Source organism: Phoenix dactylifera, chromosome 9 (assembly GCF_009389715.1).
Source record: "Phoenix dactylifera cultivar Barhee BC4 chromosome 9, palm_55x_up_171113_PBpolish2nd_filt_p, whole genome shotgun sequence".
Lineage (NCBI taxonomy): Eukaryota > Viridiplantae > Streptophyta > Magnoliopsida > Arecales > Arecaceae > Phoenix > Phoenix dactylifera.
The window spans coordinates 135,838-160,703 of NC_052400.1; the positions used below are offsets into that span (position 1 = coordinate 135,838).

The following is a 24,866-nucleotide window of genomic DNA, read 5'->3' on the forward strand; positions in this document are numbered from 1 at the left end:
AGGGTTAATAAACTACTGAACAGGCTCACAAATAAATTGTGGGAAGATCTTTGCAGGGCTAACTCGGCTGTTTAGTTCTCAATGCTATGCCTGAGTGGTATATTAGAGATTGTTAGACCCAATCTGAAGAGAATTCTAACTGTAACTTTTTTTATAATACTTGTGTTTGTTTTTCATTCTATTGTAATCTGTTCTATTTGCTTAACTCTAATGAATTTGGGTGTAATTAGCCTAGAATATATGTTCGGTTTAAGTGCATCGTGCAGATTTTGCTTGTACTGCGATAAGAAAAGTGTGTTTCATTAATGTCGTTTTAAATCCCGTGTCAACATAATGGTCATTTTCAGCCCCTTCTTCTTCATCTTCTACGAGAGCAGTATTGATGATATGAAATCGATTTTTGAAACACAAGATGCAAAAATTGGAATAACACTTGTTATCACAGTTTGATTAGGTTGAATTCGAGGTTATCATTGCATTTTTGAACGCAACGTAATCACGAAAGCAGTCCCTAAAAAGTTGAACTCCAGATACAATTGTTGGCATGTGAATGCAAAGGGAAAATCCAAGTTCCCTACCATCTGTATCACATTGTATTGTATGAAAAATAGAGATCATTCCATTGTCGATATTTGGCAGGCAATTAGTAACATCAGCAAGTAATATGTAGTTAATTAACATGAAATTAATTGAACATATATTTCCATTAGAAGCAAATGGAACAAGCCACATCTTAGAAATTATTCTTCATACAGATTTAAACTTATCCCTCGTACTTTGATGATAAGGTAGTTTTAAGGATGAACTCGAACAAGCATAAATGTCAACAGAGGACTCCTTGCATTATGATGGGGGAAAAAACTAGATTTGGGCAGAGATAAGTTGATATAATCAAGATATTTTCCATGATGACCATAATCTTTTCGTTAACTGGTGCTTGCTTAATCTCCTCTAAAGCACCAGTAGGTTCTTCGTTGTGTGCCCCATTACCAATGCGAATCGGAGTGCAAGGGAGATATGAATCCCAGGAGGGACTCCTCTTTCTTCCCCTCCTCCGTGGGGGGACTTCATGGTCCCTCTCCTGTCGCGTACAAACCCCCGCCTCGCCCGCGCTCTACTCCCACGGGCGGCCGATCCCAATCTCTCCCTCGAACGCGCAGTCGCGGCGCGAGTAATTGTTCTTGATGAAAAATCTCTCTTTTTCGATGGTTTCGTCTTGTTCATTCCTCAAATTGATCGGTGCAGTGCCGGTGCAGTAATTGTACTTCAGATGATGATGCTAGAAGGTGCAAAAGCTACAACAGAAACTGTCGAGGCATTGAGAACCGGGGCAGCTGCAATGAAGGCTATGCAAAAGGCAACGTTAGTAGCTCTGTCTTATGTACTTTTGAGTTTTTTTATATTGCCAACAGCTGGTAGCTTAGGTAGATGGCATCCATCTTTCCATGTAAGTGGTCTCAGGTTCAAACATTAGTGGGTAACAATCACCTTATACTCAAAAAAGGATGTTTTATATTAATCTTTTTATTTTTCATGCTCTTGGTTGACTATTTTGTAGGACAGACAAATTTCATATGTGCATCAGCAATTTCTCCGCCATCTTATTTCCTGATCACAATGCACGATAAATAAAATTATTTGTTGTATAATTGTAGTTTCATCCCTAAATATTCAATCTGCATGTAATTGAACTTCCAGAATTTCTGACTAGAGAATAAAGTAATATTTTTCTTTTCAATCCTGATGATGGCTTTCGACCTTAAATTCTTGAATATTTTCTTGTATTTTCCTCCATTGAATGATTTACTCTCAGAATTTTAACAGTTATTTATATTGAGGAACTTGACTTTGTTGCTTATTAATTTTTCAGTAACATTAATGGTGTTGACAAGACTATGGATGAAATCAATGAGCAGACAGAGAACATGAAGCAAATCCAGGGAGCACTATCTACTCCTATTGGAGCAGCAGGTGATTTTGATGCAGTAATCATCTCATCCCCACTTCTACCCTCCTGGTATATTTTAGCCGTAATATTTTTTCCATCATGACAAAATGTATATTTTGCAATGGCAGGATGAACTGGAAGCAGAAGTTGAAGAGTTGGAGGAACAGCTTCTTCAGCCTGCTACAACTGCTCCTGCTGCGCCCATACAGTATGCTCCTGCAGGCAGGCAGCCTACTTGCCCTGTTCCACAGAAAAATACACTGAAGAAGATGAACTTGCAGCATTACAAGCTGAAATGGCTTTGTAGTCAGGTATTTTTCTTCCCTGCACATATGCCATATTGCATCAGAGTTTCACAGTTTAACAGTTCTTGGTAAAGAGAAATTTCAAAGATTGTGAGCTAGAGAAAAAGAACTGATACAAAGAAGACTGCTTGGCATCATGGCTAATGTTACATCCAAGAAGCCAAATGAAGAATCAGGACACTTGGATATTTTGGTTTGCCTCACATTTTCTTCATCATGCTTCATACTGAAATTTATGAAATTTCTTCAAGTCTGGATATATAATGAGCATGCAAATGCATGTGGTTGCTATATATTTTGGTTCGAGAGAAATTTAGCGAAATTCTCTTTTTTAGAAAGACTTGAAATTAATTAAACATTATTTTGAACAAAGTAGTTATTGCAAGCAAAGGGTCATTGATTTCAAAACAAGAATTTTAGGATTAGAGCATGGGTGTGGCTGATAGAGAGATTAGGATTGCTAGGTAGTAAGTTTGGTGAGGACTACTAGTCATAATGGACCTATGATTAGGAAGACTTTCTGAGATTAAGAGTGGAACACCATTTAATGGAGAAATCTAATTAAGGGTATTGTGGGAATTAAAAAGCTGGGAGTATTCCCACTTATATACTGTTAATATTTGAACCTTGGAAATGGTAAATTAGGATTAAAGAATCAAATGATTATATAGCTAGTTATAAATCCCAGAGTTTGTGTTCATGCAGATTCGTTAGTTTTTAAATTATTGAGCGTGACTTGAATGAGCCTGAAACTCTCCCTCTATCATTTATCTTTAACAATACCAAAATTAATGATCTTTTCTAGTTATATTGGATTATTTATTATACTTCACCATTCAATCTTGTCAAAGGTTGTATATTATACCAGCACATTTTTTTTAATCCTTTTCCTGATTTCATCCAGACTATTTTGTTTCAAGACCTCTCTCTGGTACCCTTGCTCTCATCATTGCTCATACTGCACCATCTCCATATATGACTAGATAAATGAGAGTTTATATACTGGCTTTTGGGTGTGCATGTGGTGACTTGGTGTCCTCTTGATATTTAGGAGTTACTGTTTTTTGATAGCATCATTAACTTGCTGGTGTCTGGCTTGATGTATTATGGCAATGGGGATGTAGACAAAGATAGTAACTGGGTTGTCTAGGAAATATCTGCTAGAAAACTCTTACTAGCTTGACAAATAGTATGGATAACTGGGTAAATGCATGTATATCCACCTCCTTACAAATTCTACCAAGATCCAACAGGTGATTGTTTCACTCTGCAAGATGATGACATTTGGAGGCAATCCCTTTACTGAAGAAATGTACAGTTTGGCGCTTACTGGAGATGTATGTAGGAGTTTTGAAGACAATATAAGTTAGTCATTTGGAAAATAAATGACAATCAACTATGTGTTTGGCCCTTTAATTTACAGCTGTATTACATGCAATTCACATTCAACTTTTGTTTTGATTATGTAAAGTTATGATGGAAAATATGTATACCAAGGTTATTCAGCAGGGTATGAAACCCAAAAAAATATTCTTCATTTGTTATGCTTTTTTCCCCCCCTCTTCATATGGTGAACTTAGTGAATTGGAGAAAAAGGCTTATGGAGAAAATGGTTAGCTTGCACAGTCTGTACTAAGTGAAAATTAAAATGTCATCTTTGGGTTGTTCCAAAATGTCAAAAAGTGCTCTGCATCTCCACCACCTCCTGTTTGGGAGATATCATATCAATACAACAATTGGACATCGGTTAGCTTGAATTTGTTTTTATGCTACTGTTATGAAGAGTAAGTGGAGAAAGGGGAAATTTAGGAAATCCTATCATTAGGGGATCCTGTGCTCATAAACGTGTGATATGGTAAATCATTTTAGGCAGATTACTAAATCTTGCATGTGGTCGAGTATGGAGAGTTACTTTACAATTAAATGACTTGTCTAGCTTCTTTCATCTAGCTAATTTTTGGCCCGTAGTGTGCTGCTGCAAAGCCATCACTTTTACAGCATATTCAGATGTCCCCAAATTACTCTTTTGCTTGAGAATTTATACCTACTGGTTTATTGCTATTTATTGATGAAATGGAAGTACAGTTGTTCCAATATTTTTTTTGTTCCCCCCCTCCAAAAAAAAGAAGAAAAAAAAATCTACTCAAAAAATTACTACAATATTTTTATGCTATATTTGACATTTTCAACTGACTGGTTTCTTGCTATTTCTTGATGAAATTCAAGGACAGTTATTCTGATATTTTTATGTTATATTTGACATTTTCAACCAGCTGATTTTGTAATCTGTTTCTTTTCTATTTTCTGCAGGTCTGATGCTCGAGACGGACAATACTGTAAAAATGATTGGATGTGCTTTGTGATGGAGTCTGTTCCATACTGCATCATTACATTTCTTGGTGTGTATACTTGCTGCAAAATGTTTTTGGTGGAGAAAGAAATGATCATTTCCTTAGCTTCTTTATTCTATTTATGGTTCCACTCAAGTGTTCTCACTTGTAATTTTTTACATTTATTTTTTCAGGTACATTGATTTGTCCATTGTTCATGGATCACATATATCGTCGCCAGTTTCCAAACATCATAATATATGGAATTTGTTCAGTACAGCAGCAAGGATGTACATAGGTAATCTTTTTAGCATCATGTTCTTTGGCTGTACTCAGCTTATATTGCATTTATGTGGTACGAGAACAATTTGCATGTTGATTGCAACTCCTTAAATTGTGGCAATGCTTCCTACTCCAATCTAAATTGCTGAGTCATTAATAACATACTTCTAACACTTCGAGGATTAAGCATATTGATGAGTGGGGAACTGCGGTTGTTGATTTTTGATATACAGGGAGCGCAGGAACATTGCTGCCTTCATGCAATCTTTTCAAATGAAAAGTAGCAATCATGACTGTCAAATACTGCTAACGAGGTTGCATATATATATATACATTATATATATATAATTACAGCTTTAACTTCAAAGAAGAATATCAGGAAGAATTGATCCCAAGGACAATCTGAACTGTTGAAAACTTGTCTGAAAATTAAAATGTTAGCTCAGAAAATAATTCAGATTGTTTACCGTCTGTACATTTGATAAAGATATTATATCTATATAATTACAGCTTTAACTTCAAAAAAGAATCTCAGGAAGAATATCAGTGAGTTTTCCAAAGTGATCTGCATGGTTTCGAAAGGAAATAGCCTCTGATAGCATGTGGAATGTTATCAAAAGTAAAAAACACCACGCAGTGCTTATTGAGCCCAGTACATTAGGCAGTTGATCCATTTGGCCACGAGGACATGGTCGTTGATCAGTCAATCTATTGTAACCGGGGAGTCTGTCAGGATAATCCAGTGTCTTCCAGGCCTCCATGAAGTAGTTAAGGACAGTGGAAGAGATGATGATTTCTAACATATTCTTATGCTCATTTTGATGTAGTTAAGTGAGGTGAGGTTTTGTGGATGATGTACAAAGAATACCATTCAGATTTTGCCAGGGAATTTGGATCTCATTGAAATATAATCAATGCCTACAAAGGGATCCATAAAATGATTCTGTGTTCTATATCTGAAAAATATGAGGCTTGGATCTTAATATAATTGATAGATTATAGAGAGACCTATCATTTTATTTCATTTCTCATGTTTCATATATTAATCCTAGAATGTTTTTGTAGTCATTATAGAGACATAGGAAATTTATACCTTATTATACTCAATAAATTAAAGAGGACTTGTCATCAAATATTATTTTCCATGTTTTATAGAGCGATCATGGAATGTTCCACGGGTCATCGTCAGATTACATGAAACTTCAGCCTCAAAATGATTGATAAATTACAGAGGGTTTGCCATTAGACAGATGGACCCCAAACTGACTCTGTCATTAAAAGAACAGATGGAATGAAGAAAGAACTTATCGGTTGAGGCGTGATTTCACTGTTCTTAAGAATAGATCGCGCCCCTCTGAGAATGAATCTCGGTGTAGCAGGTAATGGCGGCCTATCCTCCAGCCCAGAACCACTCAGAAATACAGAAAACATAGGAAAATAGAGAGAGTATGAAGAGGAGGAAGATAAGATTTTTCTAATATTAATCCTCGGATTTGATAGGGTTTAAAAAGAAAAGAAAGAGACGTTTATTTAAAAGACACGGCGTTTTACCAAAAGACACAAAAATGGTTATAAAATTTAAAAACAAACCAAGCTCAAGCCGAACTTCCGCGCAGGGGGATCCCTCCTGCGCGCGATGATCGAGCGCGACGTGCCCTTTTAACACATTTTCGGATCGGATCCGCCAATTTTGCCTTGGACCTCTATTGGGCTCGTGCGTGTGTGGGCTACTTACTTTCTTTGCTTCACCAAGTTAAAATGTTGAAGACCACAAAAACACCTTTTGAGTTTTATCTCTTTCCAATGTGGGACTAAAGAAAGTACACTAGACAAAAGACAAAAGATAAAGAAGGGCAGATTTGAAATTTTGAAATATTCCAACAAACTCTATAGTCACTATATCACAGAATTTAAGAGTTATTATAACTAAGAAAAGATGAAAGACCTATCATTAATTTTACTTCTCATGTTTCATTTGCTGACACTACAAATTCTATGGTTACCATAAAGAAACATAAAAAGTGCTTTAATATAATGAATAAACTAAGACATGTTATTAAATTTCATATTCAATGTACTACATGGTGACCACAAAATGATTTTGTAATCACTATACGGGAAAATGGATTTGAGCTTACTGTAATCAACAAACTATAGAGGAATCTGCATCAAAATTATGTACCATATTCTATAAAATATGATCATACTATCATTTTTTTTTTGCTACAACGAATGGCTCATACACTTTTAGTGTGAATATATCAAAAAAAGTCATAAGATAACAAGTTTCAGAGTGCTTTAGGCAACTATCTCTCACCAACCCAGAGGGTTCCACCAGAGTGGTCAGCCACATACGAGGCCACCCAATCTGCAGCTCCATTGGTCTCTAGGCATGCTTGGCTTAGAAGGCAACGTCTTCACCTACCATGGCCCGAATATCCTAAAGCAAAGGGTGGCAGCCATGTCATCATTTTTCGATTGACATATGGAAAAAAAAATTTAAGTTCTAATATAATTAATGAACCACCTGCATCATCAAGTTCATTAAGTTTCAATTCCTATGTTATATAATGACTCTAGAATGGTCTATTGTCATTATATGGAATTACAAAAAGTTGGATTTTAAAATATTAATAAGTAATAAAGTGATCCATTTATATAGTTTATTTTCTATGTTTTAGTAAATTGATAGTAGAATAGTTTTGTGGTCACTGTATAGAAATACGAAGGATGGACCTTATCGTAATTAGTGAACTATGGTTAGGCCTATCATCTCATTTCCCATTATAAAGAAGGTATCAAATATATTTGTTAAATATAGTCAATGAACAATAGTGGGAATTATTATTAAATTCTATTTTCTTGTTTTATATAATAAGCTCTGAATAATTACGTTGTCATTGTATGATGACATGAATTTTTGGCCTTATTATAATTAACAAAGTAGAGAGCGAATTGTTATCAAACTTTAATTCCCATCTTTTATATTCTAACTATAGATTGGTTCCATGGTTACTATAAAAAATACTATTGCAATACTATTACAATCAGTAATTGATTTGCTATTAATTTTCATTTCCTATGCTTTATGTAGTGACCATACGCTGATCATGCGCGCAAAATTTAGAATTTAATATGTTCATAAACCATGCAAGAATCCACCCATAAATCTTATTCTGCATGTCACATATTGTAACCTTAAAATAGTTCCACAATCACTATATAAAATACAAATCTGGTTCTCATTATAACCAATGAATTATAAAGAAGTATATTATAAAATTTAGTTCATATTTTTCATACAGTGACAATTGAATGGTTACATGATTATTACATGGAGACCATATAAGGATGGCTAATGAAATTTTATTTATGATGTTCCATATAATGGCCACAAGATGGTTCTATGGTCATCAGGTGGAAAAATGAAAATTAAATTTTAAAATAATCAATGAACATTACCGATATCTACTTTAAAATTTTATTTACTATGTTCCTTATAATGATCCAAGGATGGTCATGTGGATACTATGTAGAAAATAAAATTTAAATTTAAAATTATTATAACTTATGACTGTTTTTTGGTACAATAGCGTCTTACACACAATAGGCATAAGTGCAACCAACAAACTCAGAAAAAAGAAGATAGGACAAAGGAGAAGGAGCAGATACGTGGTTTTCCTAGATGAAACTTGCGAAGTAATTACCGTATAGAAAGCAACCCAGTCAGCAGCACTATTCATCTTCTTATAGATATGTGTGATTCGATAGGAGTCACACTCACTCAAAAGTCTATGAATATCGTGGAGCAGCGGCATTCTGCCCGCAGTGCATCTTCAACCTCGAACCCACTCTATCACCATAGCTGAGTCTCTCTCGAGAAGAATGCGGTCTCTACCTAAAACATGTCTTGCATAAATGATGTCTTCCAATGCAGCTTTGAGCTTGGCATTGACGACAGACATATCGAAGATCTGTCGATCTCTGGCCGCCGCCAGTTTGATGTTGTGGTCTCTGATGATAAATTTCATACCTCTACTGCTTACTGTTATCAAAGTTCACATTGAAGAGTTACAACTTTCGGAGTTAAAACTTGTAAGGATCCAATCACCAGTTAGGTTACCATGTCGGTCGAACCGGACCATCGGGTCCGAACCAATCCCTTCCCTCGCGTTAGTTCTTGATTCTTGAAATGGAAAACAAAAACCCTCACCTTCTTTCCTCCACCTTCCTCGTTTCAGAGACCGAGATCTCTTCTTTCTCTCCTCGCTATCGCAATTGATGGAGGAAGAGAGAGCTCGGTCACCCGATCTCTATCACGAAATCTACCCTTAGTTCTTTGATTCCTTTCCCTTCTTCCTATTCTCTCCTCCTCTGATCCGATCTGATCCGCGATGCAGACAGCACAGGCTTGGTTCGCTGGAGGACCGAGCAATAACGAGCAGCAGAAGCCGGCTCCCTCCCTTCTCTCTGACTGGAACTCGTACGCCGCCTCCAGATCCACCGAGGCGAGCGGGTCCTCCCCCGTCGGGTTCGATCTCGAGGCCGCCGTCAGGACGGCCAACGATAAGGTCACCGGGACCTTCAACGTGTAAGAGAAATTTCTTAGTCTATGTTCGTTAATTCTTTTCTTCTTTTGTTCTTTCTATTGCTATTTGGTTCTGAATTGGATTTACATTTGTATTGCTTGGGAATTTTATTATTCTGGTTGGTAAATGCATCCGTTGTTTGTGGTTTTTTGGTTCTGTGCGAGTACTCTGAAATTTCATGTAATTGATGTTGGTGAATAGGTGCGAAGATGTTGGAGGAAATTATTGGATGGTAAAAGTTTTAGCATATGTTAAATCAATATAGAGTATGAAGAATAGTGTTTTAGTAGAGTATAGCAGGAATCAGATTTAGTCAATATTGAGTGGCTGAAAGATGAATGAGTTTTGATTTTGTTGCCATCAATATATTTTAAAGAAGAATGCAGAGATAAGACGCACCCTAGAATATGTTGGATGTAGTGGGATTTGCTTAGTGACTATGCTTAAGATAGTGGTAGTAAGCTTCGCAATATTTTGTGCAATGGATTATAGCAAAAGAATATCAATAAAATTTTTTTCAAAAAAAAAAATCTGATACACATGAATAGTTCCTAGTTTTATCATGTAGATTCTAAGTTGGTGAATTAAAATGCTATTTGAAATCGTAATGTGGTTACTAATGATGAGTTTAACTATAATATGACTCTTAATTTCTAAGGCGCTGGAGTAGCTAAACATAAATAAAACAAGGTGATAATCAAGAATGAATTTTCTAACATCAAGAATATATTTTCTAAGTGTTAACTAGTGGATGATTTTCAGAAGGAACCTCCCTCCCCCTCTTCTCCCTCTCTTCGCCCATCGGTCACTCCCACAGTCCCACTCAATCCCTTTGTCTGGTTATTCTCGCACTCATCATGCATGACAAATATTAGATGAAAAGATAGTTCTTTTTATTTCATTGACATCATTTCTTGGTCCATGATGGTAAAAGGATGGGTATCATTTTTTTTCCAACTGCTCCTTCTTTTGTACTCAATTGTATATGCTGAAAATTCTGATAATTCCAACCTGTTTATTATCACCCTTCTAAATAATACATTTTCCTCTTCTTCTTTTTTTTCTTTTTAGAAACATAACACCTTGTCTCTTTGCACCTGCAGGGCGAGAGAGTGATCTACAACTTAAATAATATGTTCGGAAAAAGAGAGTTAAAAAGCCAACTATATGCACTTAATTTTTGTTCTAAACATATTGCTTCTTTGCTTAATACCCTCTCTTAGCTAAAATCTTGTTGCACGTTTTGTTGTTATTGGTCAAAATGATCTTATCCATTTATTTATCCTTTCTCATTCAAAAAGAGAAATGTTAATCTAGACTCTACAAATGTGATTCTTTCCTAGAAGAACTAGAAGGTATGGAGCATTCCTTTCCCCCTTCCCAATTCAAGTGTCTTACGTTGGCCTAACTTTGGAAAAACTGGCTTTTGAAATGTATTCTTTCTCCACGTTTTATATCTTTCTTTGAAACTGTAAGGATTTACAATCCATAGTTTATTCTTTAACATGTTTATGAAAGATAGCTCAATAGTTTCTCATTTACATGGCATACTATAATTTTCTTACATGTTTCTTTGGTGTTTACCAGGGTGTCTAAAGGTGTGAGGGAATTACCGGGGAGCTTCCAGAATGCTACCAGCAGTGTTCCTTCTGGAAAGGCTCTCATGTACTTTGGGTTGCTCCTTGCCAGTGGCGTGTTCTTTATTTTTGTTGCATTCACAATGTTCCTTCCAGTCATGGTGCTGGTGCCTCAGAAATTTGCTATCTGCTTTACTCTTGGTTGCATCTTGATTATTGGATCGTTCTTTGCTCTTAAAGGTCCCAAGAATCAGCTTGCTCACATGTCTTCAAAAGAGGTATCTGTTTTGAATATGAAACTCCTATTTGTTTAGCTCTCATCTGATTGAGCAAGAAAAGCTGAAAGATCTAAAGGTTTGTGTGCAAAGGCTTAGGAACATGTCAGATTGCCTTTAATTGGAAGGCTGAGAACTTAGCTGACCCAGGTAGTCTGGATAAGGCTTGTTATTTGCAGGCACACTTTTGACTTTGTTGAGATGAAAGTAGTCTGCCTTTCAAAAAGATATGACTATTTAGTTTGTTTGTCTGGGTATGTTAATATTGCTTTCAAATGAAGGATTACTGTTGTTTTAGTGCTCCTCTCAAAATGTTTCTTTTCCATTTTAAAGAAGACCAAGTAAAACAGATATGTATAAAGCATTTTGAAGTTATAGAGTAGTTATAAGGAAGGTATATATGTCAAATAAATATAATTTTTTGGCTTTAAGGACAAAAAACATTATGAATTTCTTATTTCTTTATTGGAGTTGATAATGACAAATGTTTGAGGGATAATATCCATTTTTCTTGTGTTGTGCACTGCTAGGAAAGAAAATTTTATCTGTTAAGATTCTATGGAGGCTGGTGGTTTTCTCATAAACTTTCTACCATTTTCTAATGTTCTTCAGCTCAACCCTGGTGATATTACTGGTGATCTAACCTATAAGCCATATGAGTGGAAGTCTCCCTTAATGGCTTTTTCTCCCTTTCATACCTCATAGTTGGTTATCTATAGATCCTGGTCTTAGAGCCCCAATATGTGTAAACTTGCTCGGGTTCAGACTCAGGTTGCAAAGCCCAAATAGATATCCGGTCCAGTCCATCACTCCCTCACCCTTCCTTTCTGTCTCCATCATGCTGAGCTCAGGCTTGGGTAGGAAACGCTTCGGCTTCAGGCCAGACTCGGGTTTGGGCTTTGGCCTAACCTTGCTAAAAATTTCAGGCATGAGCCTGAACTTGCTAAAAATTTTCAGGCCTGGGTGTGGCTCAGAGATTGAAAAAAACCATCCATGGTGGGCTTGAGCTGTGAGGAAACACGACTCCACCTGACCCAGTTCTAACCCTATCTAGGAGACTAATTTTTTTATTAGAGCACTGCAACAGCTATCTACTCCATTATCTACTCATTTACTTGGTCCCATGTGGCAGTCCAGGTTTGGTGCGATACATGGGGCTAGGTGGGTGTTAGGCAGGGCCTGGGTTGATGTCATGTCATTCAATAAAATTGACTGCCTTAGTGATCTGCTAATGCCCTGATTGGAAAATTGGATATAACTTTGATAAAATGGAAATCAGGAAGCATGCCCACTGATATGAGGTTGGTTTCATAGATCCTCATATATAACCTCTAGGACGACCTTTTTAGCAAACAGCAATTCAAACTTAGAAAACCTTGATAATAGTATTTTTAACTTGTGTCATTTCACTGGATTATACCTATCAAACCATTAAACATGTGAATTCATGCACCACTTATTTTATGGTGAAGTTTAATTGCATTCAACAAAAAACTGTCCTCTCTCTATTGCTGTATTATTGCATGTAAATTTTGTTATTGCTTTTTTTGTTTTGCACATGTTCTGTTTTGTGGTGTTGTTATCACGGAATTTTCTTTTTGAAAACTTCCTGTCTAAAGCATAGTTATTTAACTTTCTTTACACAATATTGATACGCTGTAACCAAGGGTTAGTTTGTGATATTTATCTTATGTTGTTCACATAAGTTTGTCTATTTACATTGCAGAGACTTCCATTCACATTGGGATTTACTGGCAGCATGGTGGGTACCATTTATGTTTCCATGGTGCTCCACAGTTACATTCTCTCTGTTCTCTTTTCTGGGCTTCAGGTATAAAATTTCATGGCCTTAAATTTAGTTTTGCTCTTTTCTCCCTTTCAGTCTATACATGAGTTAGTAGCAAATAAAACTGGTCTAATTTCTGTGGTGGCATTATGATATGTTTATTTTATTTAATTTTACTATTTTTGATTAAGTTATTTTAGCATAAGCTGATACACTGTCGACGCCTTGCAAATACCCTTATCAGCCATGAGTCATGGATATAAACCCTATATTGTCTTTACTCTTTCTTATTCCGCATGCAAATTAATATATACTGCCCATATTTCCCGACTACAAATGTGCTTGCATTTATTTTATACCTTAATAATTATTTTGTGAAATGAATTACAATCATGCTTAATATTTTCCTAGGTTCTTGCACTTGCATACTATTCTGTATCATACTTTCCGGGAGGATCTACTGGGCTGAAGTTTCTGTCTTCGACTCTTACATCTTCAATACTGAAATGCTTTGGCAGGTGATGCCAAAGTCCGTAGTTTCATTATCTTTTTTTCCTTTATTGGTTCTTCCCTACCGAGGCACTTGTATCCTAGTTTTCATCTGTTATAAGAAAGACTTCTGTACTAGAACATACATGGTAATGTTTTTTATTTTTATTTTTTTTGGGTTCCCCAACATTGGCTGTACTATGCAGTTAGTTTGTGGAGTTCTACCTACATTGTTTATGATAATGGAAGAGTGATTTTTTTACCAAAAACGGAAAGAATATTGTTGTAAACATGCATATTCTTCTAAATTGTGTACATTTTTTTTTTGTATAAGAATTTGATGGGTATGTCTAACAGGTTTATAAACAGAAGAGTTGTCTAGCTTATGATATGCAGATTTTGCTCTATAATCAGGTTTTACTGCTGTAGCTGTTAGATATTAATTATCTGATAACCCCTGTATGTTTTTTGTGTTTTTGAAGCTATTTTTCGTCAGTTTTGTAAATCCTCCTTCACCAATCATTCCTAAGACTGCCTTTATTATTGTTGAAAGCTTTCCCAAATTGTTGTCACCTCCACCCATGTTACCTTTGGTCTTCCTTCTCTTCATAAATCATTGGACAAAGATTCAAGTAACACTTTGTCGAGTTTCCCTAATATTTCATTATTGTATATGACCAAATCTTCTCAGTTTGTCCTCCATCATTTTGTCTTCAATAAGCATCCTCCTACAACTCTTCTAGATACTTTACCATATATCTATTTCAGCATTCCAATTTTAATCACAGTCATGTTTCCTTGGACTCTCTTTAATGGTCAACATTTTGATCCATAAATCTTTGCAAGTTTACCTCTCTTTTATAGAACTGTCCCTCAAATTGTTTAAGGTTTGCACTGGTTACACAAGATTTGGAAGCATCCATCCATGTCATCCATTTAAAACTAATTAGACTACTTTTGTCTTTATGTATCTGTCCATTCTTTTGGATAATAGATGCCAGCATTTAATGGTATCTTCTATTATCTATCTTAACTTGGGCTTCTTTTTTCATTTCTACTTTGGCTGAATCTTCTTGCATGCAATCTCTTCTGTTCTACTTATCTGTAAATTGTTATCCTCTAAGGCTCTCTCTATATGTCGCATTTTGACCTGGTTTTTCTCATAATTCAACACTATCATCCATAATTAGCACACGCTGGTGCATCCCCCCTCGTGTGTTAGCTGTATAAACCCCTTGAGTGGTGCCTACTTTTAGTAAAGTAGCGAGTCATGTGGGTGGAAGTAGGTTCTCTTAAGCATTACAGGCTTCCAAGGGTGGATGAATCTCTTCCTCCATGAGAGACAGTCTTTGGTAGGGCTCTTTCTGCTCGTCTGGGTGATGTTGCAGATGTAGAGTCTTATTGTAGTTGTTGATAAGATGTGATCTCATCATCACCCTGCTTTCCATCTTTTATTGATTAACTGTTCCAACCAGGAAAATAGCTCTCAATGGATGGTTGGTTGGGCGATGGTTTTTTATTCACTTGGGTAAATTGTACATTGATAACTTTGCAGATCTCTCAATAATTTGATCTAGTGATGTTATTTGAATGATCATGTTTCAGCATGCTAGGATTTACGGTGGGTCAAGTATTTTAGCTGTGGGTGACTGCAATTGCATTGGCAGGCAAATTAATTTCATTGTTGATCAGTTACAGTCTTATGGTTCACTAAGGCCGCATTTGTTTTGCGACCAGAATTAGAATCGGAATTAGAATGAAACTTGAATAATATGGGAGAGTAGGGATTGGGTCATGAGAGATTGCGGTATTTCCATTCTTTTCTAGAATCAGAATGAGAATTGGATTTTCTCCAATCGAAAGAGTGTCACTTATTTCAATTCTTGTTTCAGAGTCCAACTTGCCCCCAACCAAATATGCTCTAAAATTATTTAGATTCATGCCCTTTTGTTCTCTAGGGATTGAAGGCTTCCAAATTCCAATTAACATGCAGAAGGATCGGCTAAAGATTCTTCTATCGGACTCTTCGTGCTGAAAATTTCATCCCTAGCTTATGCAGTTAGGTTGCTTAATCCATTGCCTGGCCTCTCCATGTATTAGACCAATCGTCAAGACTTGAAGATCTTTAAGCACGGTAACATCTTTGAGAAGATTTAAAGGAATCTTTCCAAATGAAAACGTCTCCGTCCTGCTTTGTCGCAATCCTGGTTTTTTTTTTTTTCCCTAGTGGAAGGTTGGTTGTTGTGGAGATGCGTTTTAGTTATGATTAGTACGTGGGATGCAGCTGAGATGGGGAAAAGGAATGAGAATATCAAATGCTGTGAAATGAGCTGTCGCAGGGAGTTGTATTAACAATTTTGGCAATCATTGCAAAGATGGAGTCAGGGTAAGTCCACACGTAGGAGTTTCCCGTGTAATAGTGGTAGTAGAGAAGACCTAAAGGAACTCCACTCCCTAAATGACAATATTGTAAATGATGACGATATAATGATTGTAATTATGAAGAAATGTTGGCCAATGGGGTGTGTTTAGGAAAACCTATTTCCAAGTTACTGTCAAGAGAAACTGATATTGGAACTTTTAAGTACTTTCCCCTGGTGGAGGATATATACACTGTAAAGGATTGTAAGTCATGGTTGCATTTATAAGGACTCTGAGATTTATTGCAAGTGATCAGTTAATTGTTGATGTCTAATATTTCTTCATGGTTTGTAATTTTTTTTTCTTTTTAACCAATGATTCTAGATTGCTAGTCATAACTTAGCGGTAAATCAAGTTATAATCTACCACTTTGGATATTTTATGCGTCCAATGGTGTGCAACTCATCAAGAGGATTAGGATCCTTACCAACATTTAAACATGTATTTCTATCTTTTTCAGTTTAAAAACATTTCTAAATCCATGTATTGAGCAACTTGACTCAATTAAGCCTTAATATTTAGTAACAATAATTAAAAAAAAACCAAAGCTAAAACTATTTGGAGTCTGCTGCATAAATCCTTTTTCTCCCTTTTGCTCTAGAGTCACTTTTTCTAAACGTAAAAAAATTCATCCAATGATCAAATCACTTTCAATAGAATTAGAAAATTACCAACCAGCTTATCCTTGCCTTTAATAGAACCATCCTGATTGGCCGACCAATCAACCACTAAATTTGCCTCCCAAAGCTATTTGCGTATTGATACTTTAAACATGAAGGTATTTTACACATACTTTTGTACCATATCTAGCTGAACTATATTATAGAATTAGTTTATAAACATAATTGAACACATGAAAGTCTGAAAAGTTAAATGACACGAATGCAATTCATGAGAAAACCATTTTGTACAGAAACCTCCCAAGACCCCAGATTGCCTAGATCATAAGATTTTTTTTTACCTTAATATATTTTGAAGAAATCTCAATTAAAACTTAAAATTGATGGCACTATAACCATTTAAATTTGTTCGCGTGGCAGGCCAAGCTTGCAACTATGCCTAAGCAATGTGCTTCAATGACAATCCCTTCTTCTTTGTGCCGCAGTTGTAGATCTCACGCGGCCGGCTAAGTCAAAGTTCTATGCCAATATGACAAGGACCGGACACCTTTCTCCTTTGCGCCGAAGTTGCTGATCTCACTTGGCCGGCCAAGTCGAAGTTCCATGCCTGTATGACAAGGCCAGGTTTAAGAAGTTACAATTGTTGGCACCACAACCATTTAAATTTGTTTGCATCTTTGTGCCTGTTGGGGGGAATAAGATTTTTTTCCAAATGACATAAATGCCCCTAAGAAGCCGTATAACTTTCGACCCCGGACGGCCGAAGTCGGCGTCCGACTTCGGAACGCCCGACCTCGAGACCTCCGACCTAAGAAAAACCCCGATGTTCGAGGTCTACTCTTGTCAGCCACCTACTACGGCCGTGCGCCTCTGAGGTCTGGCCGAGGACCATACCCTGACGCCCCTCTGGCATTTGTTGCGCATGGTCGCTGTAACTCTCCGGCTTACTCCACAATAAATGCGGATCTCCGGCTTACTCCACAATAAATGCGGATCTCCGACTTACTCCACAATAAATGCGCATGGCTCCTGTCATCTACGGACTCTCAGCTCTCCACGGCAAATCAGCCCAGCAGAGTCTAGTCAACTATGATAAGTCTCCGATCTCGGCCATACCTCCGACACCAATGCAATAATTCGCCTGATAGCGTGCTAGTTCGGGCTGTACGACGCCCTCACCGCCGACATCAGTGCAATGATTCGCCTGACCGTGCGCCGACCCGAATGACATGCCGAGCCGTACTACGGCTTCGCCCTATTACATCGCAGGTAAACCGACCCCCGCCTATAAAAGGGAGCCTTGGCCTCTCAGGAGAGGGTTGAAAGATTGATGCACTCTACAGACACTGTTTATCTCCTTTCTACACTATTTGCCCCCTCCCTGACTTGAGCGTCGGAGGGCCGGCGCCGGAAAACCCGGCCACCGGCTCGTGTGCAGGCACCCAGACGGAGGACGCCGCCAGCTGACGGATCGCCGCCTTGCCGCGTGGGCCAGCCGTCCCTTCTCTCCGACCGCCCCAGACGGAGGACGCTGCCCGCCGACGGACCGCCGCCCCGCCGTGAGAACTCGCCGCTCCCTCTCCTCGACCGAAGATTGCCCCCGGGTCCAATTTTCAGCAACAGTTGGCGCTAGAGGAAGGGCACCGAGTAGCAGTCATGAAGTTGAGAAGTAAGGGAGCCTCTAACGCCTCCCGGCGTCCCCCACAAAGTCCTAGACACTCTGTCCAGAATTCTCCAACTCCGGCGGACCCGGTTCCTCAGGTCCAGCCGGAACAGTTTGACGCCTTGGTACAGCAAGTCCAGGCCCTGGCCGCCGCCGTTCAGGGTCTGCGGCGCGAGGAAGCCTTACCTACGCTCCCCCCACGGGCTCAGGCCCTGCCGGAGTGTCTCCCCAACGGCCCGGTTTTTCCAAGCCAAAACCTGCATGGCTCCTCCAGAGCCAACAACGAAGAACGAGCTTCCCCCCGGAGGGAGTCACCGGGAGAAGGCTTCGACCGGAGGCCCCAGCTTTCTGAGGCGGAGTCAGCCCCAGACCACCGTGAGCCGGCGCAAACCACGGCGACAATTCCACGAGTGGGGGAGCTCGACCAGAAAGTTGAGCATCTGGAGCGCCAGATTGCGGCGCTCCACAGCAAGAAGGCAAGACAAGAGGGAGACTTTGAGTTCACTACTAAGTCCCCCTTCTCCCGCCAGATCGAGGATGAGCCGGTTCCCGCGAGGTTCAAAATGCCTCAAGTGGAACCCTACAACGGGACGACTGACCCTCTCGACCATCTAGAGAGCTATCGGGCCCTCATGGCCCTGCAAGGGTCCTCGGAGGCCATACTCTGCAAGGCCTTTCCAGCGACCCTCCGAGGGACCGCTCGGCTTTGGTTTTCTGGGCTGAAGCCGAATACGGTGTCCTCTTTTGAGCAGCTCGGCAGGCAGTTCGCCACCAACTTCGCTGCCATCCGGCGCCAGCGACGGACGTCGGACTCCCTCCTCGACATCAAACAGAAAGAGGGGGAGTCCCTCAAGGAGTACCTGGACCGCTTCACCGCCGCCACATGGGAGGTTCGTGAGCTAGACCAGTCGATAGCTATGTCGGCTCTGAAGACTAGGGTTCGCTCCTACCGATTCCTCTTCTCCATCGAGAAGAGCTTCCCGGCCGACTTCACTGAAATGTTGGCCCGAGCCCGGAAGTATGCCAAGGCCGAGGAGGCAGTTGCATCCAGGCGGGGGGCAATTGAGCCCGCCTCGAAGAAGCAGAAGAAACGTCGCGAGGAGCGCGGCCGACAAAGGAGCCGATCCCCCCGCCGAGAGAAGAACCTCCCCAGACTGAGAAGTCCGCCCCGACAGCAGAGGCGATCTCAGCAAAGGACCCCCCCTCGGCCGAGGTCCCCACCACGGCCTCGGACGTACCCGGAAAAGTACGAGAACTACACACCCGTCAACGCTCCCCGGGCCGAAATCCTGATGGAAATCGAGGGTCGGGACTTCTTCCGACCCCCGCCTCCTATGCGAGACACGGGACTCCCCCGGAATCCCAGGAAGTATTGCCGCTTCCACCGAGATCGTGGGCACGACACGGAGGACTGCTACCAACTCCGGGATGAGATAGAAGCGCTCATCCGACGGGGAGTACTCAACCGGTTCGTGAGGAACCGACCTGAGGAAAGGAGGCCGGCGGAGAATGTCGCACCAACCGAAAATCCGGGCGACAACAGGCCCATCGCCGGCACCATCAATATGATCGGGCGGGCCTCGGCAGGAACGGCCGCCCAGGGAGCACCCCCGAAGCGCCCACGTACTGATGAAGTCATCTCGTTCTCGGACGAGGACTTAGAAGGGGTCGAAACCCCTCATGATGACGCTGTGGTCATCTCTATGATTGTAAATAGGTTTGATGTAAAGCGTGTCCTAGTTGACAATGGAAGCTCAGCCAACGTTTTGTATTATCATGCCTACCAAAAAATGGGATCGACAGAAGGGCATCTCCGGAGAGTCAATGCCCCGTTGGTTGGGTTTACCGGAGATGCAGTCCCGGCTGAAGGTGAGGCTAGCTTCCTTGTCACAGTCGGCCTCGCCCCCCGGGAGAGCACTGTGAGGATGGACCTCCTGGTGGTCCGTCTGTCCTCGGTCTACAACGCCATCCTTGGGCGCTCAGGGCTAAATGCCCTTCGAGCCGTGGTTTCAACTCGCCATTTGCTCATGCGGTTCCCCACCGACCAAGGAGTAGGCGAGGTCCGCGGAGACCAGCTGGTCGCCAAGCAATGCTACATGGCGGCCCACACAGTAAAGCAACCAGCCGAGGCGCCGGACCACCCGATGGGCCCTTCGCTGCCCATAGAAACCCTCGATGCGAGGGACACCCTCTGGAAGAAGCAAGTAGAGCCCGGTGAGCTCCTTATTCAAATCCCACTGCAAGAAAATTTTTCCGAGCTAACTGTGCAGGTCGGCTCCGGCCTCGGCGCCCGCGAGAGGGATTGCCTCGTCAGCTTCCTGCGGGACAACGCTGACGTCTTCGCCTGGTCGCCCGCGGACGTGCCAGAAATTGACCCTGAGGTCATGGTCCACCGACTCCAGGTGAGACCGACCAGCAGGCCTGTAAAGCAGAAGAAAAGAGGCTCCACCCCGGAACGACAACGAGCTGCGGCTGAGGAGGTGGACAAACTCCTCGGGGCCGGCTTCATCCGGGAGGTCTCCTACCCGGACTGGCTCGCCAACGTAGTCCTCGTAAAGAAGGCCAACGGGAAGTGGCGTATGTGCGTGGACTATACCGACCTGAACAAGGCCTGCCCGAAAGACAGCTTCCCCCTCCCGAGCATCGACCAGCTCGTCGACTCCACTTCAGGACACCAGCTGCTAACTTTTATGGACGCCTTTTCAGGGTACAATCAAATCCGAATGGCGCCAGAAGACGAGGAGAAGACGGCCTTCATCACCGACAAGGGCACCTACTGCTACAAGGTGATGCCCTTTGGCCTGAAAAACGCTGGGGCCACCTATCAGAGACTGGTCAGCCAAATTTTTAAAGACCAGATCGGCCGGAACATGGAAGTCTATGTGGACGACATGCTGGTAAAGAGCCGAGCGGCGGAGCACCACATAGCCGACCTCAACGAGACATTCGCCAAGCTCAGAAGATACCAAATGAAACTCAATCCGGCGAAGTGCGCGTTCGGGGTCACCTCGGGCAAGTTCCTGGGTTTCATAGTGACCCAGCGCGGAATTGAAGCCAACCCGGAGAAAATCCGGGCACTGCAAGAGATGTCGCCTCCAAAGACAGTTAAGGAGGTGCAACGACTCGCGGGGCGGGTTGCCGCCCTGGGAAGGTTCGTCTCTCGGTCAGCCGAGCGATGCCTCCCCTTCTTCAAGAGCCTTAAACAGCCGAAAGACTTCCGGTGGACAGAAAAATGCCAGCAGGCCTTTGAAGAGCTTCGGAGCCTTCTGGCCTCTCCCCCGCTGCTCACCAAGCCCCAGAAAGGCGAGGTCTTTTACTTATATCTGGCCGTCTCCCCAGCTGCAGTAAGCTCAGTCCTCGTCCGGGAAGAGGACAAGCTCCAAAAGCCGGTCTATTACACCAGCTGGGTTCTCAGGGATCCTGAGACCCGATATTCTAAACTTGAGAAGACCATCTTCGCTCTCATCATCTCGGCTCGGAGACTCAGGCCTTACTTCCAAGCCCACACGATAGCTATATGACCGACCAGCCTATGAAGCAAATATTGCAGAGGTCAGATCGTGCGGGGAGGATCGCCAAATGGGCGGTCGAGCTCGGGGAATTCGACCTCGAATATCGGCCCAGGCCGGCTATCAAAGCTCAGATACTCGCCGACTTCATCGTGGAGTGCACCCTTCCGGACAACCCCGAGAGGACACCCGAATCCGTAGAGGAGGCCCCGAGGCAGCCATGGGTCCTGCACTCGGACGGGTCTTCGACCTCGGGGGGTAGCGGGGCCGGACTTATCCTCACCAGTCCAGACGGAGTGGTGGCCGAGCAAGCTTTGCGCCTCGAATTCCCGGCCTCGAACAATGAGGCCGAGTATGAGGCTCTCATCGCCGGGCTCAAGCTGGCGAAAGAACTAAGAGTGGAAGACCTGACGGCCTTCAGTGACTCTCAGCTGGTGGAGAACCAGGTCCAAGGAGATTTTGGAGCTAAAGAGCCATCCATGCAAAAGTATCTCCAAAAGGTGCGGGAACTCATATCTGCCCTGAATTCTTTCAATATTCAATACATCCCCAGAGCGGAAAACCTCAGGGCAGACCAGCTATCCAAATTGGCAACCTCCCGCATGAGCGAGCTTCCCAAGGGAACAGCGCTCGAGTATCTTCGGATCCCCAGCACGGAGGAACCCGAGCCCACCATGTGCATCGACTCCGAGCCAAGCTGGATCGATGGGCTCGTCTGCTACCTTCAGGACGGAACCCTACCTCACGACGAGACGGAAGCTCGCCGAATCAAGCGCCAGGCCCCCCGGTATGTCTTATACGAGAATAGACTCTACCGGCGATCATTTACTTCTCCCCTTCTCAGATGCCTCCACCCCTCCGAGGCGGACTATGCCCTCCGAGAGGTCCATGAAGGGATCTGCGGAAATCACCTGGGGGGTCGGGCATTAGCCCATAAGGTCCTGCGACAAGGATATTATTGGCCCACACTCCAGAAGGATGCAACGGATTTCGTCCGGAAGTGCGATCGGTGCCAACGAAACGCCAATGTCCAGCGCCGACCTTCAGCTCTGCTGACCTCCATCATCGCCCCCTGGCCGTTTGCCCAATGGGGGATCGACATCCTGGGGCCCTTTCCCCTGGCCACCGGATAGAGAAAGTTCCTGGTCGTCTCCATCGACTACTTCACCAAATGGGTTGAGGCCGAACCCGTCGCCCGGATCACCGAGCAAAAGATGCGAGACTTCGTGTGGAAGTCCATAATCTGCAGATTCGGACTACCCCGTATCCTTATATCTGACAATGGTCGACAATTTGACAATGTTCATTTCAGGGAATTTTGCTCTGAGCTCGGCATTGATCACCGTTTCACCTCAGTCGCTCACCCCCAGACAAACGGGGAAACTGAGGTAACTAACCGCACTATTTTGCAGGGGCTCAAGGCTAGGCTTGATCGGTCCAAAGGACAGTGGGTCGAGGACTTGTACAATGTCCTTTAGGCGTACCGGACCACGTTCCGACTGCCCACGGGAGAGACCCCCTTCAACCTAGCATACGGCACTGAGGCCGTCATCCCGTTGGAGATCGGCCTGCCTTCTCCAAGGGTGGAGCATTACGACCCCGACACCAATTCTTCCCAGCTCAGGAGCAACTTGGACCTCGTCGAAGAGACAAGAGAGGTTGCCCGGGTCCGCATGGCGAGATACCAACAGCGAACGGCCCGATACTACAACTCTAGAGTCAAGCCCAAGCTCTTCAAAGTGGGGGACCTCGTCCTCAGGAGAGCCGAGGCTTCTCAACCGATTGAGCAAGGAAAGCTCGCCCCAAATTGGGAAGGGCCGTATCAGATCGTCCGGGTACAACGACCAGGGGCGTATAAATTAAAGTCCCTAGAGGGGACCCTGATCCCGCGAAGCTGGAACTCCGAGAATCTACGAATGTACTACCAGTAAAACCCCTAGGGGTTCAAGATAATCAGGACAATGGACTCAGCTTCCTTTTCGCAAACAATTCTCTTATCTTGATGGCTGTAATTCTCTTCTAATATTGGGTCGTCTGTGATCCTCAGATTCCCCGGCCAAAATCGGGATGCCTCGAGGCTCGACCGTAGAGTCCCAAACTCCCTCGACCTCGGGAAGAATCGCAGGACGACGAAACATCGACTTGGCGCGAAATTCTCTCGACTAAGGTCAGAATGCCCCGGTTCGTCGGGATGCCCCGAGACGTCGGGATGCCCCGGCTATAGGGATGTTCGAGACGTCAAGATATGAGTACGGTCCTCTCTGACCAGACGAGCTCGGCTCGTTCTCCATCAACTTCCATCTATGAGCACGGTCCTCTCTGACCAGACGAGCTCGGCTCGTTCTCCATCAACTTCCACCTATGAGCACGGTCCTCTCTGACCAGACGAGCTCGGCTCGTTCTCCATCAACTTCCACCTATGAGCACGGTCCTCTCTGACCAGACGAGCTCGGCTCGTTCTCCATCAACTTCCATCTATGAGCACGGTCCTCTCTGACCAGACGAGCTCGGCTCGTTCTCCATCAACTTCCACCTATGAGCACGGTCCTCTCTGACCAGACGAGCTCGGCTCGTTCTCCTACCTCGACTAAGGTCGGGATGCCCCGAGGGTCGACCGTAGAGAACCAGACTCCCTCGACCTCGGGAAGGCGCCGTGAGGGGTGGAAAGGGTGGCTCCACCCGGGGCGCCACAAAGTGGACCCTCGGAAGCGGTCGACGATCCCCGATCCTCGAAGCGAGCGATCCCTCGACTAAGGTCGGGATGCCCCGAGGGTCGACCGTAGAGAACCAGACTCCCTCGACCTCGGGAAGCGTCGCAGGTCGGTAGAGCGTGCCCAGACCCGCCGACTTGACGAACGATCCCTCGACTAAGGTCGGGATGCTCCGAGGGTCGACCGTAGAGAACCAGACTCCCTCGACCTCGGAAAGAAGCCGTAAGGGGTGGAAAGGGTGGCTCCACCCGGGGCGCCACGAAGTGGACCCCCGAGAGCGGTCGACGATCCCCGATCCCCGAAGCGAGCTATTCCCCGACTAAGGTCGGGATGCCCCGAGGGTCGACCGTAGAGAACCAGA

The 24,866-nt window shown here is 42.9% G+C and overlaps 1 protein-coding gene, 1 long non-coding RNA gene and 1 pseudogene across 2 annotated transcripts; all 3 read left to right on the forward strand.

Moving 5' to 3' along the window:
- The first annotated feature begins 304 nt into the window (after positions 1–304).
- Positions 305–4,373, forward strand: LOC103721266 (annotated as a pseudogene).
- A 4-nt stretch (positions 4,374–4,377) lies between these two features.
- On the forward strand, positions 4,378–6,258 carry LOC120111825. The gene is made up of 3 exons (XR_005513216.1): positions 4,378–4,652; positions 4,778–4,881; positions 5,099–6,258. It is a non-coding gene; the product is annotated as an uncharacterized LOC120111825 (long non-coding RNA).
- A 2,795-nt stretch (positions 6,259–9,053) lies between these two features.
- Positions 9,054–13,911, forward strand: LOC103721259 (protein transport protein SFT2-like). The gene is made up of 4 exons (XM_008811390.4): positions 9,054–9,456; positions 11,042–11,309; positions 13,033–13,137; positions 13,504–13,911. The coding sequence occupies exons 1-4, from the start codon at positions 9,260–9,262 to the stop codon at positions 13,612–13,614; spliced, it is 681 nt and encodes a 226-aa protein (XP_008809612.1). The 5' UTR covers positions 9,054–9,259; the 3' UTR covers positions 13,615–13,911.
- Positions 13,912–24,866: the final 10,955 nt, after the last annotated feature.